Genomic DNA, 22,130 nt, shown 5'->3' with positions numbered 1-22,130 from the left:
TGGTCGGGGTCACTGAGTGCAGCCATGACACGTCAGAGGAGATCTGGCCCTCCCGGCTGAGCCTGGTTTCTCCCGAGGTTTTTTTTTCTCCATTATTCAGCATTGGAGTTTGGGTTCCTCGCCACAGCAGAGCAGTGCAGTGTTGGCTTGCTCACCGGGAGACTGCATTTATTTATTTATTCATTTATTTATTAGATATTATTTATTATAATGATCTTGCTTGGTCTATAAACACCATGCACTGTGCTGTGTTTTACCTTTCTGTGTTTTTATTATTTGCTCCTGTAAAGCTGCTTTGGAACAATGCACATTGTGAAAAGCGCTATATAAATAAAATTGAATTGAATTGAATTGAATTGAAGTTAAAGTGTCCTCCAAGAGAAGCATAAATCCGAGTGTCCCGTTTGATGGTTGCGAGTTAAAGTGTCCTCCAAGAGAATCATAAATCCGAGTGTCCCGTTTGACGGTAGTGAGGCAGGGAGTCCTCAACAGAGGGGAAGACAGTCCAGCCGAAGTTGTATGCCCGAACCCGGACCCACGGCTGTAGAAGCCAATACCGCAGCCCTGGCGCCTAGAACCCTTGGTGAGGAGAAGACCGGCAGAGAGAGTCCTCTCTCCGTGAGAGAACTTGTTCCCGCTTTCCCAGATAGACGTGAGGTGAGGTCCGGTAGCCGTGGTCGCTGGGGTAAACGAGGCAGAAAAATGCAGACACCCGGTAGTGGTAACAGCACTGGAGCCAGACAGGACAAATGGTGAGTACTGAGTAGCAAAACAAGATTACAAGGCAAGATATCACGACTAGACTGGAAACAATATTTCCGGACAAGATATTTAAGCAAGTCTAAGACTAGCTATGCTTGTGCAGCAAACACTAACGATCCGAAAAAAACTGGGAGAATCACGAGTAATAAGAAGAGGAGGAAATCAGTGTGGAACGAGAAACAGCTGGAGAGAGAGAGCTACAACAGGTGATGCGAAGAGAGCAATAGTGGTTAATGATTAGTAGACAAGAGGGGCGGGGTCAAGAACGCGGAGCTGAGCAAATGTGAACTGTCAGGCGAGATCTAGTGTAAACAACACACACAGAGGACGAACAAAACAGAAGTGCTAGACCCGGGACCCGACAAGTTAATAGTGAATTAATAATCACTGGCCCCTTCAAGTAAAGTCATGAAATAAAAATGCATTAACATGTCATGAACTAATGTCAGTAAACAGCTAGTTAATATTGAATTAATAATCATGGGCCCCTTCAAGTAAAGTTATCACATAAAGATGCATTAACAGGTTATGAGCTAATGTCAGTAAACGGCTAGTTAATAGTGAATTAATCATCAACAGGGTATGAGTTGATTTTAGTATATAAGTAGTTAATACTCAGTGGTTAGAGCATGGCGCTAGCAACGCCAAGGTCATGGGTTCAACCCCAGGGGATTGCACATAGTCAGAAACAAATGTATAGTATAATGCATTTTAAGTCGCTTTGGATAAAGGCGTCTGCCAAATGCGTAAAAATTTAAATACTAAACCATGCAGCCCTCCAAGAATACAATTCTCAGCACCAGGTGAAATAAATACAAGAGTTCATTAAAATGATTTAATCCGGATTTAAAAAAAAAACAAATACATCAGCATACTAATGTATATAACATAAAAATAAAGAACCCTTTTGGGTTCTTGGAAGACGAGGCGTGCTGCTGCATTCCGAACCAGCTGGAGTGGTTTGATAGCCTTTGCAGGAAGACCAGCAAGGAGAGCATTGCAGTAGCCCAACCTTGAGATTACAAGGGCCTGGACAAAGGAGTTGTGCCGCATGCTCAGTGAGATGGGTCTAATCTTTCTCATGTTAAATAAGGCAAATCGACATGACCGCGTTGTCTTTGCAATGTGATCATTGAAAGGGATACTTCACCCAAAAATGAAAATGCTGTCATCATTTACTCACCTTTGAGTTGTTCCAAATCTGTATCAACTTCTTTGTCCCGATTAACACAGAGAAAGATATTTGGAAGAATGCTTATAACCAGAGAGATTTTGACCCCCATTGACTACCCTAGTGGGAAAAAAATACAATTGTAGTTAAAAGTGCCCTAAAACGGTTTGCTGTACTACATTCTTCAAAATGTCTTCTGTGTTCAACAGAACAAAAAAAAAAGATAAAGTAATTTTTTCCTACATTGGGAGTCAATGGGGGGCAAGATCTGTTGGGTTATAAGCATTCTTCCAAATATATTTCTCTGTGTTCATCAGAACAATGAAATGTAAACAGATTTGGAACAACACGAACGTGAGTAAATGATGACAGAATTTTCATTTTTGGGAGAAGTATCCCTTGAAGGACAGCTGGTCATCAAATATGACTCCGAGGTTCCTGGCTGTTTTGGAAGGAGTGATTGTGGTATTGCCAAGTTGGATGGTGATATCGTGTTGCACCGTGGGGTGTGGCGGAAACAAAAGTAGTTCTGTTTTGGCAGGGTTCAGCTGGAGGTGTTGACAAGAGGTTACTTTAACCTCAACAAGAGGTTAGTTGTTTTGCATATTATTTTACAAAAAAAAGTAAATATGTTTAATTGTAGTATATACTTTCAGTGTGGGTTAGCTGTGTGTCTGGTTAACAAAATTTGGTAACACTTTATTTTAAGGTCCAGTTCTCGGTTTTAGTAAACTATTAATTACAACTTTTGCTTCGTTAACTCTTAATGTGTTGCTTATTAATAGTTAGTAAGGTAGTTGTTAGGGTTAGGTATTGGGTAGGATTAGGGATGTAGAATATGGTCATTCAAAATATGTGCTTTATAAGTGCTTATAAACAGCCAATATGCTTTATTAAATAACAGTAATGGTGCGTGTCCACTTGTGCCAAATAAGCTTTGCTGAGTAGACATTTCTCTAAATTGAATTGTGACACTGCAAGAAATAAAACAGACTATGCCCAAAGCACCAACAAAAGATGGTACATGCAAAACTTCCACTGTTTTCCTGGCAGAGCACTCTAGAAAGTTGAGTTCACACAAGGATGCATGGTTGCAGATGTTGGCCTGCTTCACCTGATAATAATGTAGAGAGAAGAGACCACAAATCTCATAATCCACCCTGAGTCTGAACCTGGGATGATTAAAAAAACAAGCCTGAATAATGCACTCTGATTTGAATATACCAGCACAGCCTTAAATCCTCTAATGGGCTCACCAGGGAGGGAAAAAACTAAATAAAATTGGAGCAAACATTTTGGCAGAAAAATATCTGTTTTAGGGTGGAAGAACAAATAGTGACATTGATGCCTTTATGTGATCATAAAGTGAAAAAATGAACTCCTAAACCCTATGTTCCCTTTCTGTCGGTCTCTCGACGTTGTGTCGAACCGACAGAATGGGGTTTGTCTTGACAACCTATCATCTTCTGAGTATTTAGAATTCGGACACGATGCGTGATGATGAGATGTCTCCTGCAGCATCGGGGGGTGACGTACTGCCATCCGACTCCGACGTTTCCTCGGGCTCCCTCCCTCGGGGGGTCGAGCCCAGGAAAAAGCGGACGTCGAGATGACGGCCATGCTTTCCCGGGCTGCCGTGAGTGTTGGGTTGCAGTGCCCACACTGCCTCTCCCAGCGCTCGCGGCTGGCTACATGGCACCTCGGGTTTGAGCGCGGCTCCAAGCCGCGCCCGCCCCCAGTGCTGTGTTTACCGGAAGTGCATGAGGAACTTTGTAAGACCTGGAACGCCCCTTCCCGGCACGTTTCACGTCAAACAAAGTTCTGTCACCCTCTCTTCCCTCGAGGTTGAGACAGCTGGAGGATACGTCGGTGTCCCCCAGGTGGAGTATGCCCCCGCGGTGCACTGCACTGCCGCGATCCTGCCCCGTCTCTCCATCTGCTGGCCCCCTCCGGGGGGCTAGCGCCCACTTACTCTCAAAAAAGGAGAGTTTCCTCTCTCTCTGGGTTACCACAGCCGCTCTCACCCTCTGCACGACGGTGAACGGCAAACTCGACGTTGCGTCATGGCGAAGCGCAATGTCGAGTATAAACACCAGCCTTCAGCACTCTCAGACAGACAGTGCGTCGAGCCGGACAATCGCCAGGCAGGAAAAACAGCAGAGCCGATCTCTTCCCCGGGGGTCCTCCCCCGGCAAGGAATCCGTACTGATAGCCATCGAACCACCCTCCGCGGGGGCGATGAAGCAGATCAAACCTCTAGTCCCCATGTCACAGTTCTGGGAGCCTGGTCTCAGCTTCCCAGACTGTCAGGCTGGCTGACGAAGACGATCCGTCTCGGCTACGCGATTCAGTTCGCTACACGTCCGCCCAAGTTCCGGGGCATCCTTTTTACCTCAGTCAGAGGCAGGGATGCCCCTGTACTTCGGGCGGAGGTCGCCTCCCTTCTGGTGAAGGGAGCGATCGAGCCCGTCCCACCGGCCGAGATGTTCAGCGGGTTCTACAGCCCGTACTTCATTGTCCCCAAGAAAGGCGGAGGGTTGCGCCCTATCTTGGATCTGCGTGTTCTGAACAGGCACCTACACAAGCTGCCTTTCAGGATGGTCACGCAGAAGCTCATTCTGGTGTCCGTCAGGCTTCAGGACTGGTTTATGGCAATCGACCTGAAGGATGCGTACTTTCATGTCTCGATCCTCCCTCGACATCGGCCGTTCCGACGGTTCGCGTTCGAAGGACGGGCATATCAGTACAGGGTCCTCCTCTTCGGTCTGTCCCTGTCTCCACGAGTCTTTACGAAGGTCGTGGAAGCCGCCCTCCTTCCCCGTAGGGAAGGAGGTGTGCGGGTACTAACTATCTCGACGACTGGCTCAAGTTTTGGCACACTCTCGAGATCTGTTGTGTACACACAGGGACCTGGTGCTCCGGCACCTAGATCGGTGGGGCTACAGGTCAACTGAGAAAAGAGCAAGCTCTCCCCAGTGCAGAGCATCCTCTTTCTCGGTATGGAACTCGACTCTGTTCTCACGAGCGGCCCCGCTCACCCCCCCGGGGGGGGGGCGCGAGTCCAGCGATGAGGAAGCCAGCACCCTTGCGGCCTCCCAGAGGCAGCACGACTGACTACTGTGCCCGATCAGTGTTGAACTGCCTGAAGATCAGACAGTCAGTGGTCCCCCTGTAACAAGGGGCTCCTGGGTTACATGGCATCCTCGGCGGGGGTGGTCCCCCTCGGGTCGATGCACATACCACCGCTCCAACACTGGCTGCAGAGTCATGTTCCTTGGAGAGCGTGGCACACCGGCAGCAGGCGTATGGTCACACGCTTTTCTGCCGACACACCCTAACCCCCTGGTCTCCATGACCTTCTTGCGGACAGGGGTCCCCTTTGGGATGCCTCCCTGCAAGTTTGTGGTGCCGTGTGCAACGGGCAAGCAGTGTCGGGGCTGTGGACGGGCCCCCGCCTGCGTTGGCATTCAACTGCCTAGAGTTGTTGGTTGTGCTACTTGCATTGAAGAGGCTACTACCTCTCATGCAGGGAAGCACGTGCTGGTCCGGTCGGACAGCACAGCTGCTGTGGCGTATTCTTTCACTCACAGCAGCTAACATGACTCGCCCGACGCCTCCTCCTCTGGAGTCAGCAGGTGATCAGCTCCCTGCGAGCCACACACATCCCAGGCGTCCTGAACCAGACAGCAAAGCTGCTGTGGCGTATTCTTTCACTCACAGCAGCTAACATGACTCGCCCGACGCCTCCTCCTCTGGAGTCAGCAGGTGATCAGCTCCCTGCAAGCCACACACATCCCAGGCGTCCTGAACCAGACAGCCGATGCGCTCTCTCGTCAGTCGACGCCTCGCGGAGAGTGGCGACTCCCTCCCCGCGCAGCCGGCTCAATTGGGGGCAGTTCGGCCAGGCACAGGTGGTCCTGTTGCCTCCCCGGACTCCACCCATTGTCCACTTTGGTACTCACTGTCCGAGGTGCCCTCTGCACAGATGCCCTTGCGCACAGCTGGCCGCGGGACAAGCGGAAGTACGCCTTCCCCCCAGTGAGCCTCATTGCACAGGTCCTGTGCAAGGCCAGGGAAGAGGAGCATCAAGTGGTACTAGTTACGCCGCTTTGGCCTAACCAGGACTTGGATCTCGGAGCTGAGGCTCTGACAACAACTCCCCCCTGGCCGCTCCCCCTGGCGATTGGCTTCCGCAGGGGAAGGGGCAGAGCTTACGGCATCCCAGGCAAAACCTGGTCTCCATGACTGGACGGGACGAGGAGATCCTGAGTGACCCACCCCCGGTCTGGTTGGGACGTCACTCAGGCTAGGGCTTCGGCCACTGGGCGGCTATACGCCCATAGGTGGCGCCTCTTCTCATCCTGGTGCTCTTCTTGGCGAGAAGACCCGCGGAGTTGCTCGGTCGGGTACGAGCTGTCCCGTCCTCAAGAGAGACGGGGGAGTAACCTCTCCCCCTCCACACTGGGAATGTATGTAGCCGCTACGGCCGCTCATCATGACCCAAGTGCTGTGTAGCCTCTGGGACAGCATGACCTGGTCATTAGGTTCCTAAGGGGCGCGAGAGGGTGACCACCTTACCCGCGGTCCGTACCCTCTTGCGACCTAGGTGGCGGGCCTCAAGAGGTCTAATGTTCCTCACCTGCCATGTAATTATCCCTCGTTTGTCTTGCCTTTATAATACCCTCATGTTTCATTGTCTTGTTGCTCGGTCATTGTATTCAGTTCGTCTTGTTGCTCGTCCAGTGTTTCCCAGTATTGCCTGTTCCTGTCGTGCTGTTTCATCATCTTAGTAAGTCTTTAGTTCAGTTTGGTTGTCAAGTGTTGTTTAGTCCAGTTTAGTGTTAGTTAGTCTTCGTTCTGTTTGTTCTGTTCCTTAATCCCCGCTGCCTGCTATTGGGTTCTTCCCCTGCTGTTCGTGACAGAATGACCGAGCCCCTACAGAACCCAGCGGGCAGCAAGATGGACGGCACGGCGTCATCCTCACGGTCCGCCCTAGCCTGCTTGCTGCTAGGGTTCCGTCAGGGGGACTACGGGAACCGGGAGTTCACCGGGGCATTCTCGGCGGTGGCAGAGGCGACTGAGTTCAACCAGGCAGAGTTGAAGATGATCTTCAACTGCTGCCTCACTCAGCGCCGTCTGAGAAGAGGCTGCTGGTCCCCCTAGGCTTCATGGAAATGGTCAGGTTCGTGGCCAACCGGGATGATCCCGGGGGTGGGGTCCCACGTGGGACTTCCACCTCGCGGTCGATCACGCCAGAGGGCCTCGACCTGGCTTCCGCTACCCGGGGGGACTCAGTACCCTCCGGCTAGAGCTCCATGGTCCCCGTTCACTCGGGCGGCGCCGGTAGCGGGCGGGAGAGGGGGGATCCGGGGATGACGTCGGCGGACTCCTACGCTGTGGAACTCCCTCCGGTCCCCACAGATTCACCAAGGTCGGCTATGGATCCGGTGGTGTGGAGAAGGAGGGAGAGGCACAGCGGAGGAGCATCCACGCCGGTGCAGCCGGTGTCCCAGCCGGCAACCAGGCCGGGATCCAGTCCGGTACCCAGTCCGGTGCAGCCAGAATCCAGTCCGGTGCAGCCGGTATCCAGTCCGGTGCAGCCGGCATCCAGTCCGGTGCAGCCGGCGTCCAGTCCGGTGATCCGGCCGGCCTTCCAGTCGGCGTCAAGCCCTGTCCAGCCGGCCTTCCAGCCGGCGTCAAGCCCTGTCCAGCCGGCCTTCCAGCCGGCGTCAAGCCCTGTCCAGCCGGCCTTCCAGCGGCGTCAAGCCCTGTCCAGCCGGCCTTCCAGCCGGCGTCAAGCCCTGTCCAGCCGGCCTTCCAGCCGGCGTCAAGCCCTTTCCAGCCGGCCTTCCAGCCGACGTCAAGCCCTTTCCAGCCGGCCTTCCAGCCGGCACACAGCCCTTTCCAGCCGGCCTTCCAGCCGGTCCCTGGGATACTCCCAGGGCCAAAGACTGTCCCCCCCAGGACTCCCCCTAAGTCCCACAGGACTCCGCGCCCTCGAGCGCAGCCGGGGACTGGGACTTCTCCCCACCCCCATGGACTGCCCCCTATGGGCCCTTGTTTACCCCTTTCTGCCTGCCTGCGCTTGGGTTCTCGTTCACCACCATTCTTGACACCTATAGGCTATAAAGCAATTACCATGGCAATCACAATAATTCCGATCGCAATCAGTATAAGAATTAAATGAACCTGCTTTGTACAGTTCAATCGGCGTGTTCAGCCACTGAAGCACGTCAGCACTCTCTACAGACTTTCCCAAAAGCCCCGCTCACGATAACGTGCACGAGAAGAAAGCGCGTTATTGCGCACGAGCACAAAGCGCATTCTCGCACGAATTTACGCTCTTTACTTAGAGAATTGTCTGCAGTGACAACAGCGCCTACTGCGGTCACAAAATATCACGGGTAACAGAATATTTTGTAACACCGGTCCTGATTGTCTAATTTCGCAGAGGTGTCCTATAAGCTTAATGACTCGTGCAGGTCATTCCATTAACTTAAGTTTGAGATCCAGTAAGGTCTTAATTGTGTTGCAAATTACTTAATGTAAATTTTAACTGCTATCTATTGTTTAATAACATTCATCATAACAAACTTCTCTTTATGAAATGTTACATCTGAAATTAAAATGTAAACAAAAATTTGTCCTAAATGACTCTTATAAGGAAAGCTAATAGGAGGAGAGAGGCTGAAATTGCACAACATGCACACACACACGCACGCACACACACACACACACACACACACACACACACACACACACACACGAACACACCGCCTCCACGGATGTCATGTCACATTGGAGCCCCACTGTTTGTGTCATGTCAAAGAATCTTAGGTCCCTGCTGAATTCTAAATTGACTGGTCAGGACAATTGAGTTCATACATTTTTTTTATGCACTGTACACAGTAAAAAGAAAAAGTGCCTCAAATATCCTGTTGTGTACTCAAAGAACCTTAAACTGTATTTTAAGTGCTCCAAAGCTCTTTTTCTCAATAAAAGGGTTATGGTGGAACCATACATAGTCTTTGTGGTTCTTCCAGGAACCTAGAAGATTCTTGAATAACCCCACATTCAGTTGTGAAGTTCTGGAGTCACCTTTTCACTACACTGAGACCTCAAAGTGCTTTGCAAGTTATTGAAGGAACTCAAATTCTAAAAAATGGTTCTTGTAAGATCTGCAAACTTGTAAGTGGTTCCTGGAGAATCTCTCTTGTACAAGACAGTATCTAGAGGAACCCCACAAAATTCTGCATGAAATAGGGATTTTTAGTGTCTGATCATTTTGATGTTTTATGAGAATAAGAATAGTCCAAAGTTTGGTTTTTGGCCCCTGCTAAGTGAACACACATTTTAAAATCATGCACATGATTAGAAAAGGCTAAATGTTATAGCTCCTTTTAACTCAGAATTTTCAGTATTTTCCAGTTGAGCAGCAAAAAAATGTAAGTGTTATATTTATTGTGATTTTTCATTATTATGTTATTGTTATATTTGCACATGTAAAAATACTCATTGACAATGGAAAATCTGAATAAAGTGGATTATTACAGTTGTTGCTATAAATAGCCTATTGTACTCCTTAACCATAGACCAAAACAGTAACTTCCAGGCATTGTAATATTTTGTTTATTGTTACATTTGTAAACCAATTTGTGATGTGCTAAATGATTAAATTTAATGTTTTATGAGACGTTATCTAAATCCCTCTTTTTGGTCTCCATGTCTTATTCCCAGGGAAACCCAAGGCCAACAGGCGCAGCTCCTGTTCTCTTTTTTCCATAAATACATATCTACTTGATATATTGATAGCAATGCACAATTGTGAAATGTACTATAGAAATAATTTTGACTTTGACTACATGGATCCTCACACCACCTGGTAATAGCAGGAAACCCATTTGGAGAGAACAGCATTGTTTTCTCTAGCTCGCAAGGATTTGCTTTTTGGCAAATTATAACTTTACCATGGGTGTAGGCCTTGCTATGAGACATTACTTTTTTGCTGGACTTTTTTCCAATTGTACATTTGTACAAAGTACCTGAAATATTTCTGTATGTACAGTATATTTAAAATTAAGGCAAATTATTTGGCTAGTTTTGTTAAGATAAAGACTTTTCATTTATAACAATATCACCAACACAATATTAATTATACATGTGATTTGTGATGATGTTCAATATTGACCATTCTGTAAATATTTATTCAATGTAAATTGTTGTTGTTTATCAATAAACTGTTGTATTTGATTTAGTATTTCTGCTTATTAAAATATTGTGAATAGCAAATATAAACTGTGAACTGGTGCCTTGAAGCACCCAAGATGGTTCCAGACCATTTTAATAAAAGGGATCCCCAAGAAGCCTTAGAGGGTTCCTCAGAGAACCGCCCTTCGTGAAGCGGTGCCTTGAGTTTCCCCTGAGGGTTCCGTCGGCGTGGCAATGTGAAGAACCCCAAATGGTTCCTCCAAGTACCTTTAATTTTTACAGTGTAGAGTTATCTTGACACTCTTGTGAGTTTTCTAGTCAATTCTAGTCTGTCAATGGAGAGAAATACTGTTTTGAGGCTATTGACTTCAGTGTTCAGCACTTTTTCTGACCTTGGCCAAAGGCCACTGTGGCTTCTGCAGAGACCAGACATCTGCATAGCAAGAGCTGTAAAATCACGCTGCACACAGGAAACATACCCAAGAGAAAGCTGCTGTCACTGTGTCAGCATAACTGAAGCGAGACAGGTAGAGTCATGGCACCCGAATCAAATTTGAGCACTGTGTTTCTAAACCAGCAAAAGCGTCCATGCAGGCATTGTAACCAACTGACAAAACATTGATTTAAAGAGAATGATAACAGACTCAATGCAATGAGAAATGTTTTGAATGCCCTTCTTTGCAGATGCATCAAGGTATATATTCTTTTATTTAAGATCGACTGTGCTATTAATGATACTTTAAGCAGGGATTTTCCAAAGCAATGAAATGCAATGCAAATCGTATCATTAATCATGAATTCCACATTTTATTGGTCACACAATAATATACTTCAAATTAAATAACATATTTTATATGGATATAAAATATACTATGTATGAATTTTTGTTCATTCTTACCTTCCCCAACACCTACATTAAAGGCTTTTTGAGCAGTCCATGAAAATAGTTCATAGAATTAATATCTCACAATAAGGATTACAATATTTCTTAGTATATATGTACACATATGGCACTTAAATACAAAAAAGCAAGAAATAAATTTCCCACAATTGATAGCAATGGGCGCTTTGGTGTACTGTAGCTATATTAGAAATAAAGAAAGTTAATCGACTACTGGTCTGCAAATAAGTTTATTTGCAGCGGAACAATAACTTCCGTTAAGGTTGGTGGTGCAAGCACAGGCAATAAATCATTAAAAGTTCAATCTATCTTAACTACGCCAATGAATAAATCAATACGGGTAAATATATAAAAAATGCTGTCTAACTGTTTGGTCTGAATAAACGGAAACTTTCACATGAGCTAAAACCAGAGGAAATTTTGAGAATGAAAATAAAACGAAAGACAAACACCTCTACAACATGGGTTCGAATGGTGGATTCTTTAAATCAACATTTAGTGCAAAATAATAATGAATTGCAAACGTCTCGAACCGAAATATAAATAAAGTTGAAGTCGCATAAAGTGCCCTTCAGTAGCCTGGCAGATAACAAACGTTTGGTCTGTTTGTTCTAGTTGTCCGTACAGACAAACAAAATAAATCTACCCCACCATTAAACAGGTGAGATGAACAGTTTATAATATTACTTTTTTATATATTCTAATAAACTAAAGGGAGTTTTAGACATAGGCAGAGTCACTTGACTGGGTCCGACCGAAGTTCGGCATACTCATCCTCGGCAAATCTTTATTTCTAATCTCATATATGGACTTTCTTCTGGCCTGCACCCCCCTTACCGCCGTTTTAATTTTCCTCCAGCCCAGGTGGTTGAGCTCCGCTAGGTTAAGCACCACACAAAGTCCACTGACTGCAAACATAAAGACAAGGAACACAGTTTTCTCTGTGGGTCTGGAAACGTAGCACTCGATGTCTTTGATGCAAGGGTATCGATCGCACTCATACACCGCTGGCACGTTGAATCCGTACAAGAAATACTGACCCACCAAGAAGCCAATCTCCAGAGCGTTCCTGAAAACCACCTGAATTATGTAAAACCTTGAGATGCCCTCTTGTCTTCTCATTTTAGATTTTGTAGTTCTCATAATTGAATTTGGGATCTCTTTCACTTCCAAACAGTCTGGCTTGGATTCTTTGGTGGAGTTTTCCGTGTTCTGAAGTACTCCATTCACAATGGTGTTTTTGATCTTTTTGCTATTGTCTCGTTTCATTGAATCGGGATCTTTATCTAAGGAGAGGTAGACTGTAGAGTATCGCTGCTCCTTCTGTTTGGCGGACTGATGTACCGAGTATGTGATGAAGCAAAGACTCGGGGTACACACCATGATAATCTGGAACACCCAGTATCTGATGTGAGATATAGGGAATGCTTTGTCATAACATGCTTGGTTACAGCCCGGCTGTAATGTATTACACACAAACATGGACTGCTCGTCATCGTACACCGTCTCGCCCACTATCGCCACGATTAGGATCCGGAAGATCACAACTACTGTCAGTAGGATCCTAAACATGAACAAATAAACATTTAGTGAAAGAACTTATATTAACACAATAGTTAAACTACATCTGAAAAATTGAAATGATAAGAAACACGTCCAGCCCCAAGATAAAACCCAGGGAGCTGTCCAGTGCTTAAAATCTCTCCCCCTCTATTTAACGCTTCTAGGAGAGTTCGCACAGTACACGATGTGACACGGACCAAAAACCTAGCAATGGCACAAATAGACTTGTTCAAAACGTGCAACAACAATGATAGCAAAAGCATAGTAATTATTCTAACACTGCCCTTTGCAACGTAAAGAATCGGATCCGATTGCTCTTTGTGCTTATTTAGCAGTGTCACTGCATGACCTTAGTATTTGTATGCACTAAGCAATCAATAAACACTTTTTTTCTCACCTGCCGATCATAGTAGAGTGCTGCTGGACAGCCGCCTCCAGGAGACGCTCGAGAATTGTCCATTCCCCCATAACTGTTCATTCGGAGACTATAATACACGGCAAATCGTGAAGAATCAAATGCTACAGTTTATCGTTTATAGTTCTAAAGGCGAGTGTATTATCTGGCGAATGCACTGGTTAAGTCGCCGCTGTCGCTCATGCCTCGCTCCTAAGCGTACGCTTGTCGACCCTCGAGCGAGCCTGATGTCCTGATTAGTCTAAAGCCCTCGTGTTTTCTTTCTCGCAAGCAGTACGACAGGTCGCACTGAGCCTAAAGGAGAGTATAATGTTTGGCTCGTACTAATCCCCGCTTAAAGTAAGAAATCCCCCTTCCTCCCTACGTCACGTGCACGCAGGTTGTTGTGAGAGATCTGAACAGCAGGATTTCTTCGTTTGATTATTCTTTGAATGTACCAGAGATGCACCGATTAATCAGTAAAACATCATTGGTGATAACCCAAAATCTCACCGGCGATACACAGAGAGAGTTTAAGAGAGTGTTATGTGCAGGTCTAAAGTAAAGGTTATGACAACGACCTTCGGTTTTAATAAATAATGTTGCAAACATTTATTAAAATGGTTATTGTGTGGAGAATTGTAATGAGTTGTTTTTGTTTGTTTGTAAAAAAAAAAACGAAGCACTTTAACCCTATACACTCTCCTTAGGGTGATGAAGATTTTCTGAAAGAGTTTGCGGACTTCCTATCGGACCTATTGGTTAACGTTGATAAAGTACTAATTGTCGGAGACTTTAATATCCACGTAGATAGTGCTAACGATGCATTAGCAGTGGCGTTTACAGAGCTATTACACTCTTTTGGAGTAACACAACACATCAATGGACCCACTCATCGATTTAATCATACACTAGACTTGATTATATCTCACGGAGCCGATCTAACCAATATAGATATTATACCTCAAAGCGACGATGTCACTGATCACTATCTTATAACATGTACACTGCGCACTGCAGAAATCAGCCGTTTAACTCGTTATCGACAGGGTAGAACAATTACCTCGACTACTAAAGATAGTTTCACAAAGAGCTTGCCAGATCTGACTCCTTTAATAACCATACCAATAAATATAGAATCGCTCGATGACATGACCAGCAAATTGGGCACTATTTTCTCTAATACATTAGAAGCTGTCGCACCTATGAAGTCAAAAAAGATTAATGAGAAAAACGCAGCACCATGGTACAATAGCACCACTCGCGCCCTTAAAAGAGAAACACGTAAACTGGAGCGCAAATGGAAACAAACCCAATTAGAGGTCTTTAAAATTGCGTGGAAAGAGAGTGCAAACTGTTATAAAAAGGCACTAAAAGCAGCAAAGGCTGAGCACCTCCGTAACCTCATAGAAACTAACAAAAACAATCCAAGGTTTTTATTTAGTACAGTTGCTAAACTAACAAATAAACAGACTTCACCTGACCTGGGTATTCCGCCGCACCTTGGTAGCAATGATTTCATGAATTTTTTTACAGAGAAAATCGAAAACATACGAGACAAAATAGTAAAAACTCAACCTCCAAGTCTGTCCTATAAATTAGTACCAACCATCGCCCCAAAAGAAAGGCTACAGTGTTTTTCACCTATAAAACAGGAAGATTTAATTAAACTTATTGCAACATCTAAACCTACAACTTGCTTATTAGACCCCATACCAACTAAATTATTAAAAGAGTTATTACCCGTTGCAATTGAGCCCATTTATAACATTATCAACTCGTCAATTAATCTAGGCCATGTCCCAGGACCCTTTAAACTGGCCGTCATTAAGCCTCTTATCAAGAAACCAAACTTAGACCCCAATGAACTAGGAAACTATAGACCGATTTCAAATCTCCCTTACCTGTCTAAAATACTAGAAAAAGTAGTGTCCACTCAGTTGTGCTCTTTCTTACAAAATAATGACATACACGAAAAATTCCAGTCAGGCTTTAGACCGCATCATAGTACTGAAACTGCGCTCGTTAAAATTACAAACGACCTGCTTATAGCATCAGATAAAGGTAACATCTCACTCCTAGTCCTGCTCGACCTTAGTGCTGCGTTCGATACTGTAGACCATAAAATACTTCTAGATCGCTTACACAATTATACCGGTATTCAGGGACAGGCACTACAATGGTTCAGATCTTACTTATCAGACAGACATCAATTTGTCCATTTAAATGGGGAATCATCAAATCTAACGCAAGTAAATTATGGATTACCTCAGGGATCGGTTTTAGGACCCTTGCTATTCTCCATATACATGCTGCCCCTTGGAAACATTATTAGAAAACATGGAATTAGCTTCCACTGTTATGCAGATGATACTCAGCTATATATCTCATCAAGACCAGATGATTCCTTCCAACTATCCAAATTGGCAGAGTGCATCGACGATATAAAGCATTGGATGACTTGTAATTTCCTTCTTTTAAATTCTAATAAAACAGAAATATTACTTATCGGACCAAAGACACGTGAGCAGAATATTTCGGATTATGACCTGCAAATTGAAGGCTGCACTGTTACTCCAACAAATACAGTTAAAGACCTTGGCGTTATATTAGACAGCAACCTGTCATTTAAAAATCACATCTCAAATGTCACAAAAACAGCCTTCTTCCACCTTAGAAATGTTGCCAAATTGCGAAATATTTTATGTGTGGCTGACGCAGAGAAGCTTATTCATGCATTTGTGACCTCAAGACTTGACTACTGTAATGCACTGCTTAGTGGTTGTCCTGCAGCATCAATAAACAAACTACAGTTAGTTCAGAATGCAGCTGCCAGAGTTCTAACCAGGTCCAGAAAATACGATCACATAACCCCAATGTTATCAACCCTTCACTGGTTACCCATTAAGTATCGTATTGACTTTAAAGTTCTTTTAATTACTTATAAAGCCTTAAACGGTTTAGCCCCTACCTACATAACAGAGCTTCTACCACACTACAACCCATCACGCTCTCTAAGATCTCAAAACTCCAGACTTTTGATAACACCTAGAATAACTAAATCCACCAAAGGGGGTAGAGCTTTCTCATACGTAGCACCTAAACTCTGGAATAGCCTCCCCGATACTATTCGAGGGTCAGACACACTCTCCCAATTTAAATCTAGATTAAAGACACATCTTTTCAGCCAAGCATTCACTAATACATAGCTAATGAACAGCAGCTACGCTAATTATTCTCTTTCTGTTTCTGCCCTCGCCTCGGGATGCCCATCCCGAGGTAGGGAGAGATTCCGCCAGGCCCAGATGAACGTCATATGCCCATCCACAACTAGAGATTACGCCAGCTACATCTGAAAATCCCGTGCCATCCTCCTGCGAGAGCCTGCGGACTGACTGACCATCCAGCTCCATCCAAGGCAATTCCATCACCACCCAAGAAAAAGGCGACCATCTGGCCGGCCCAGCTCAGACAATTCCATCCCCAACCGAGAGCAAAGACGGACTACCTGTCACATAAATGCTAAATTTACAATACTTGGTATTTAATGCTAAACTTACATCACACGACAGCAGTTTGAAGTTATGGCTGCACTCAGTGACTTTGATTGGAGGTAGCTGGGTGGGTGTTGTAGGGAGTGGGGGGGCTTGTTGGTTGTGGTTCGGGGCGTTTCATTTGTTGGGACTGTGTGGGTCTGGTCTGGTTGGTCTTGTTTTGTGGTCGATGTCGGACAACAGAGGAATAAAGTTAATTATGCCATTACTATTTTTCCCTGGTTGTTCCTCTGTTGTCTGTTGTTGATCGCGGAATGGGACCGGGTTGGACCTGCACGGTTTCGGCGGGTGGGGCTTCCTGGGTCGCGGCTCGTGGGCTCTCCCTGTTCTTCGTGGACGTTGCTCGGTGGCTTTGGTCGGGGTCACTGAGTGCAGCTATGACACGTCAGAGGAGATCTGGCCCTCCCGGCTGAGCCTGGTTTCTCCCGAGGTTTTTTTTTCTCCATTATTCAGCATTGGAGTTTGGGTTCCTCGCCACAGCAGAGCAGTGCAGTGTTGGCTTGCTCACCGGGAGACTGCATTTATTTATTTATTTATTCATTTATTTATTAGATATTATTTATTATAATGATCTTGCTTGGTCTATAAACACCATGCACTGTGCTGTGTTTTACCTTTCTGTGTTTTTCTTATTTGCTCCTGTAAAGCTGCTTTGGAACAATGCACATTGTGAAAAGCGCTATATAAATAAAATTGAATTGAATTGAATTGAATTGAATTGAATGAAGATGTAAAGGCTTATTTATGGTAATGCCCGTGGTGAATTACAGTGGAAGCACATTGTGTAATCGCTTTAGGACAACCCACATTTATCATGAGATAAAATGAGTGATATGGGATATCCCTCCATAAATAGCGTTGCTGTATAACAATTAATAGCATACTTTATATAACATAATATAATCTAAAAAATAACAATTGTCACGGTTGGCCTGGTGAAAGAACCCAGTTGCAGGCAGTGAAGGGGTTAACAAGATATTTATTTTACACAAAAAACACGCAAAACAAAAACCCACAGTGGGGAACAAAACACGATAATAAATGGAGGAACAAAACAAGCACATAAACTCACTAACCTAAAATACAAGGACTAAGGACCACATTGGAAAAACTACAATAAACTAACAGACACTAAACTCACGGAACAGGAACACACAGCACTAGGCACGGAATCAAGACGAACAGGCATGAATACAATACACGGTACAATCCACAAGCGCAGGACAAAGAGGGTATATATAGGCAAGACAAACGAGGGATAACGACACGGGGCAGGTGTGGGTAATCAAACACTCAGGGAAAGATAACAAGGAAACGAGAGGAGCGGGGCCAATGACGAGACACTGGAGAGAAAGTATATTATTGTCAAAAGGACAATAATATGTTTCTCTCCACACATAACCAAAAGCTTTGTCATGGCTCTGCTACAGGACCAAGAAAAACATGACTAAATGAAGCAGAGCCATGACAATAATAACATACAATAACAGTCTTTAAAACACAATATTGCTCAATAGCTGCCTGCCAATAGTTTTAGTGTAAACTCAATAAAAATAAAAAGTATTGTAGCCGTAAAGAGCACATGTTTATATGGATGCTCAGGTCTTCTCTGATCTTGTTTGCCTAGAGTGCAGAAACTGTTTATATAATGGGGGTTAACTGTATATGAATCCATCAAGGAAAGCTTTTATGGGAGTCTGTGTTGCATTAATATTGATAGATACTGGCATTTTTTCTAGTAAATAATCAGAATTTATAATTAAAAATGTTTAATTTAAAGGTCCAGTGTGTAATTTTTGGAGGATCTATTGATAGAAATGCAATATAATATTCATAATCATGTCTTCAGATGTGTATAAAGAGCCTACACAATGAAGCGTTATGTTTTTTTTTACCTTAGAATCCTTAGAATGAGCTATTTCTATCTACATACACCGCGGGTCCCCTTACATATAATTCACCATGTTCTGTCAGCCCTCCTAGTGTTTCGAACGGGAGGGGGAGGGGTGGAGTGCTTTTGGTCGGAAATTATTTCACTAGGAGTTCTCTGTCTTTTTATTCTAAAACAAACAAACAAAAATATTCACATACAAATGTATTTATAAACTTTTACATAACTACAAACAAATTTCACTTTGGTATAAACATACTGTACAAATAAATAACAAAATCTGTCTGTATGCAGTTCAGGTTTAAACCAGCAATGTAATGTGGATATCCTGATATTTAGAAGCACTTTCTATGGACAATGGATGGTCCAGCCTTATCGTATTCCTGTTTGCTAATCCACATCTGCTGAAAGGTAGACAGGGATGCCAGGATAGAGCCACCAATCCATACAGAGTACTTACACTCAGGAGGGGCAATGATCTATTAGAAAGAAGACATGTAATTGTTTTACTCAAAATTAAACTGTATAATCACATTTTGAAGAATTATTTAATTAAAAGCAGGATAAACATATGACCTTGATCTTCATGGTTCTGGCAGCAAGAGCAGTGATCATCAGTGCCTGCTTCGGAAGCATACCCCGAGGTCACCGCAGTGATCATCGTGTCAGTGGCTGTGACTCGAAGTCTCGAAGCCTCCCCAGAGCTCAGTCTCGAAACCCCCCCAGAGCTCAGTCCCGAAGCCTCCCCAGAGCTCAGTCCCGAAGCCTCCCCAGAGCTCAGTCCCGAAGCCTCCCCAGAGCTCAGTCCCGAAGCCTCCCCAGAGATCAGTCCCGAAGCCTCCCCAAAGCTCAGCCCCCGGTTGCCACAAAAAGCCTCAGTTTTCACTGGTCGACTTTGAATGTCCTCTCACCTTTTCCCGCAGAGGAGCATATCATGTTCCTTTGTGATGACATTAGATGTCTGGAACAGGTGTTAATGCTCAACTGGCTTATGATTTTTTATGTTTCTTGCCAAGTGATAGCGTGTGAAACTTAGCTTAGCCTACTTTGAGTCTATGCAGGTAAGAAATTGTCGGATGGAGTTTTTGTGAGCTGCTGCAATTTGAAAGATATTCAGGATAGCTGTCACTTGTGCTGTGATGTTGGGGGCCCCAGCTTGAAGTGTTGGAGTGAGACAGGCTTGTCGTTTTCCACAAAACACCTGCTCTGGGCGTGCAGTGCCTCATCATTGTGTCGTCAACCACGTGGCTTTGTGTGCGTAGGATCTGGGGTGAGGAGGCGTTGACTGTTAGAAACATCACAGGTTGGTATAACGATCCTGTTTCTGCCCAGGACTTTTGTCTCACCCCGGCCAGCAGGCCAGGACACTCATTTCAGTTCTGGTCGCTCCGTGACTGCAGGGGTCGCTGCTGTCACATCTCTTCACCTGATTACGTGCTGATTGCCCACACCTGTGTCCCACCCTTTATTACTCTGTTTGTTTCCGGACTCTGTGTTCAGTCTTGAGCCATTACTCCTGTGATCCAAGCTGTTGGTATTCTCAAGCTAAGTCTAGTTCATGTTATGGTTTTTAGACCCTCGTGTCTACTCTTTGTTACACTGTTTTTGGAAACACGGCTTTCCATATTGTTTTGTATTTTGTGTTAACTTTAAGTAAAGATTCATGCTGGATAACTCAAGTCTCCTGTATCTCTGACCTTCTGCAATTGAGTTTACTTACCTTTGGAAATAGCTGACTGTGTTATCTCTCACATTTAGTACACCAGAGACTCAGGTTCGAAACTCACTACACACAACCCGTTACAGTTGGTGGCAGGTCTCTATGATTACCTTCTGTGTTCTGATGTGAATGGAACATAGCTGGATGGCTTGTGAAGCACAGAGCAGCTCTTGTAATCTGGGTGCTCAGGCTGTGGTAAAAGCCGTGTTCTGCTGGTGCTTGGCTATCCTCCTTTCGTTTTGGTCACGCTGTCAGTGTAGACCAATGTTAAGGCAATGGTTGGCAAGTCCAGCTTTCAGATGGAACTCCATACAGCAAGGGTAAATCAGGCATGTGGTGAAGCGCAGGTGCCAGGTGGGTGTGTACATGGCACCATCTTGAGCACTCATTTACATGAGTGGGCAGTTCTTTTTAACAGTTCACAAACCTTGTAGGTGGTGTTCTGTGTAGCCCGGGATGCAGCTAGCTTGGGATGTAATGTCATGTGGTTTGTAAGTGGGGCCACGTAGTTGACATTAGTTCTGCATCATCGTCTTTTGGGAAGAGCAGCTCTAGCACTTGAAGTTGATGGCAGGTGCAGGGCGTTGTCCATCTCTTTAGGGTGGTAATCCTCTGTCATGCTCTTCATGAAGGCATTGTTCAAAGTCTTTGGTAAATGTACTCACTTGTACAGTATGCACGCTGCAAAAGATGACGTATTCAGTAAAAAGGGGGTGTGGCTTCCAGAGTGGGCCATGCTCAACATATTCCATTGAATATGTGTGGTTGAGGGCTTGGTCACACTGTGTGTTTAGCTGAACAGTGGCCCCTTTTGGAGAATGCAGGTGCTACAGTCTCATTTATTCACCAGAGTGCGAAGCTCTGGGCTAGTCTAGTCTGGCAGAAAGTTCTCGCACTTGACAGGGCCCCCCATGGGGCTGTGAGATTCGCGAGAACCAGGAAGTAGCAGGTTCAGCATTGGTTATTCCATTTCAAGTTCAAAGCACGGGTGTCCTGGGCCGTTGCCTTGGTTGACAGGCATGAGTCTAATGGAAACTGTGCGCACAGAAGAGGAAATGTCTGATGCTGGTGTTAACCGTGCAAAGCTGACTTCTGAGTCATCTGCCCATAGTTCCTGTATGGTGCCTGCTATCATCATGTCACTTGGTGATGTGCCTTTGGCATGTAAGGTTCGACCTTGAGACTGAGTTCTGGCGACCAGCTGAGATGTCATGCCTGACTTTTGTGACCTGGCAATGCATTTCAGACGAGTTAGCTGGATGGAAAGCGGAAGTTCCCGTACTTGAGCCCAACTCTTTTGCAATGCTTAAAGTCTCTTAGAAGCTCCAAAACAATTCAGCAGGTCTTCGCTGGTGAAGAGAGAACGTGTGTCCATCTGTGATATGTACATGTGGTGTACATGCTTGTGGTGCCACTGGTCAGGTGTGGGGGAACTTCTTGTTTCAGTCATACCTCAGTTGATGGCCGTGTGTGTGTATCTCGGCTTGTTCTGGGTAGTCAGCCATCTGCTGCGATGCGGTTTGGGTGCCATGCTCATCTGGTGTTAGGATGACTGTCTCTGTAGTCGACAAGCAGGTTGCAGAGATCTGGACTTTTTTCTCAGTTGAAGGGAATTCTGGAAGCTTGTTCATTTCTCATGCCACTCGTGGTCAAAAAGAGTCTGATTTTGATTTTTTTTACATCCTCCTGGTGAGGATTTGTGGAATCAGCTCCTTTGATGTCCTCAGGATCTCTGCTGGCTGACGTGGTTGCACTGTTTTGCTCTCTGGACAGGTGTCGTCCATGGTGTTGAGATGAATGCCTCAATGACTGTTGGGCCGGAACGGGTCAGTGGCTTCTAGGTTGCCAGCTGGGTTTCCCCGGGGCGCCGTCTTTCGGGTCGACCGACGAAAGTGGTAAGCTCCATGTTGTCTCATCCTTTCTGGAGCTGGGCTGTTCCCGGCAGGCTGTAACATCTGCTGAGTCT

The 22,130-nt window shown here is 45.2% G+C and overlaps 1 protein-coding gene across 1 annotated transcript; it reads right to left on the bottom strand.

The window, feature by feature from the left end:
- Nucleotides 1–11,762: 11,762 nt before the first annotated feature.
- On the bottom strand, nucleotides 11,763–13,073 carry gjd2b (gap junction protein delta 2b). Its single transcript, XM_057327275.1, has 2 exons — nucleotides 13,003–13,073; nucleotides 11,763–12,606 (listed from the first exon to the last, which is right to left on the bottom strand). Exons 1-2 carry the CDS (start codon nucleotides 13,071–13,073, stop codon nucleotides 11,763–11,765), a joined length of 915 nt encoding a protein of 304 aa, XP_057183258.1.
- Nucleotides 13,074–22,130: the final 9,057 nt, after the last annotated feature.

Source organism: Triplophysa rosa, unplaced genomic scaffold (assembly GCF_024868665.1).
Source record: "Triplophysa rosa unplaced genomic scaffold, Trosa_1v2 scaffold1_ERROPOS1869263, whole genome shotgun sequence".
NCBI classification, from domain to species: domain Eukaryota; kingdom Metazoa; phylum Chordata; class Actinopteri; order Cypriniformes; family Nemacheilidae; genus Triplophysa; species Triplophysa rosa.
The sequence above is the reverse complement of the archived record's forward strand: the minus strand, read 5'-3'. Positions and strand labels throughout refer to the sequence as shown.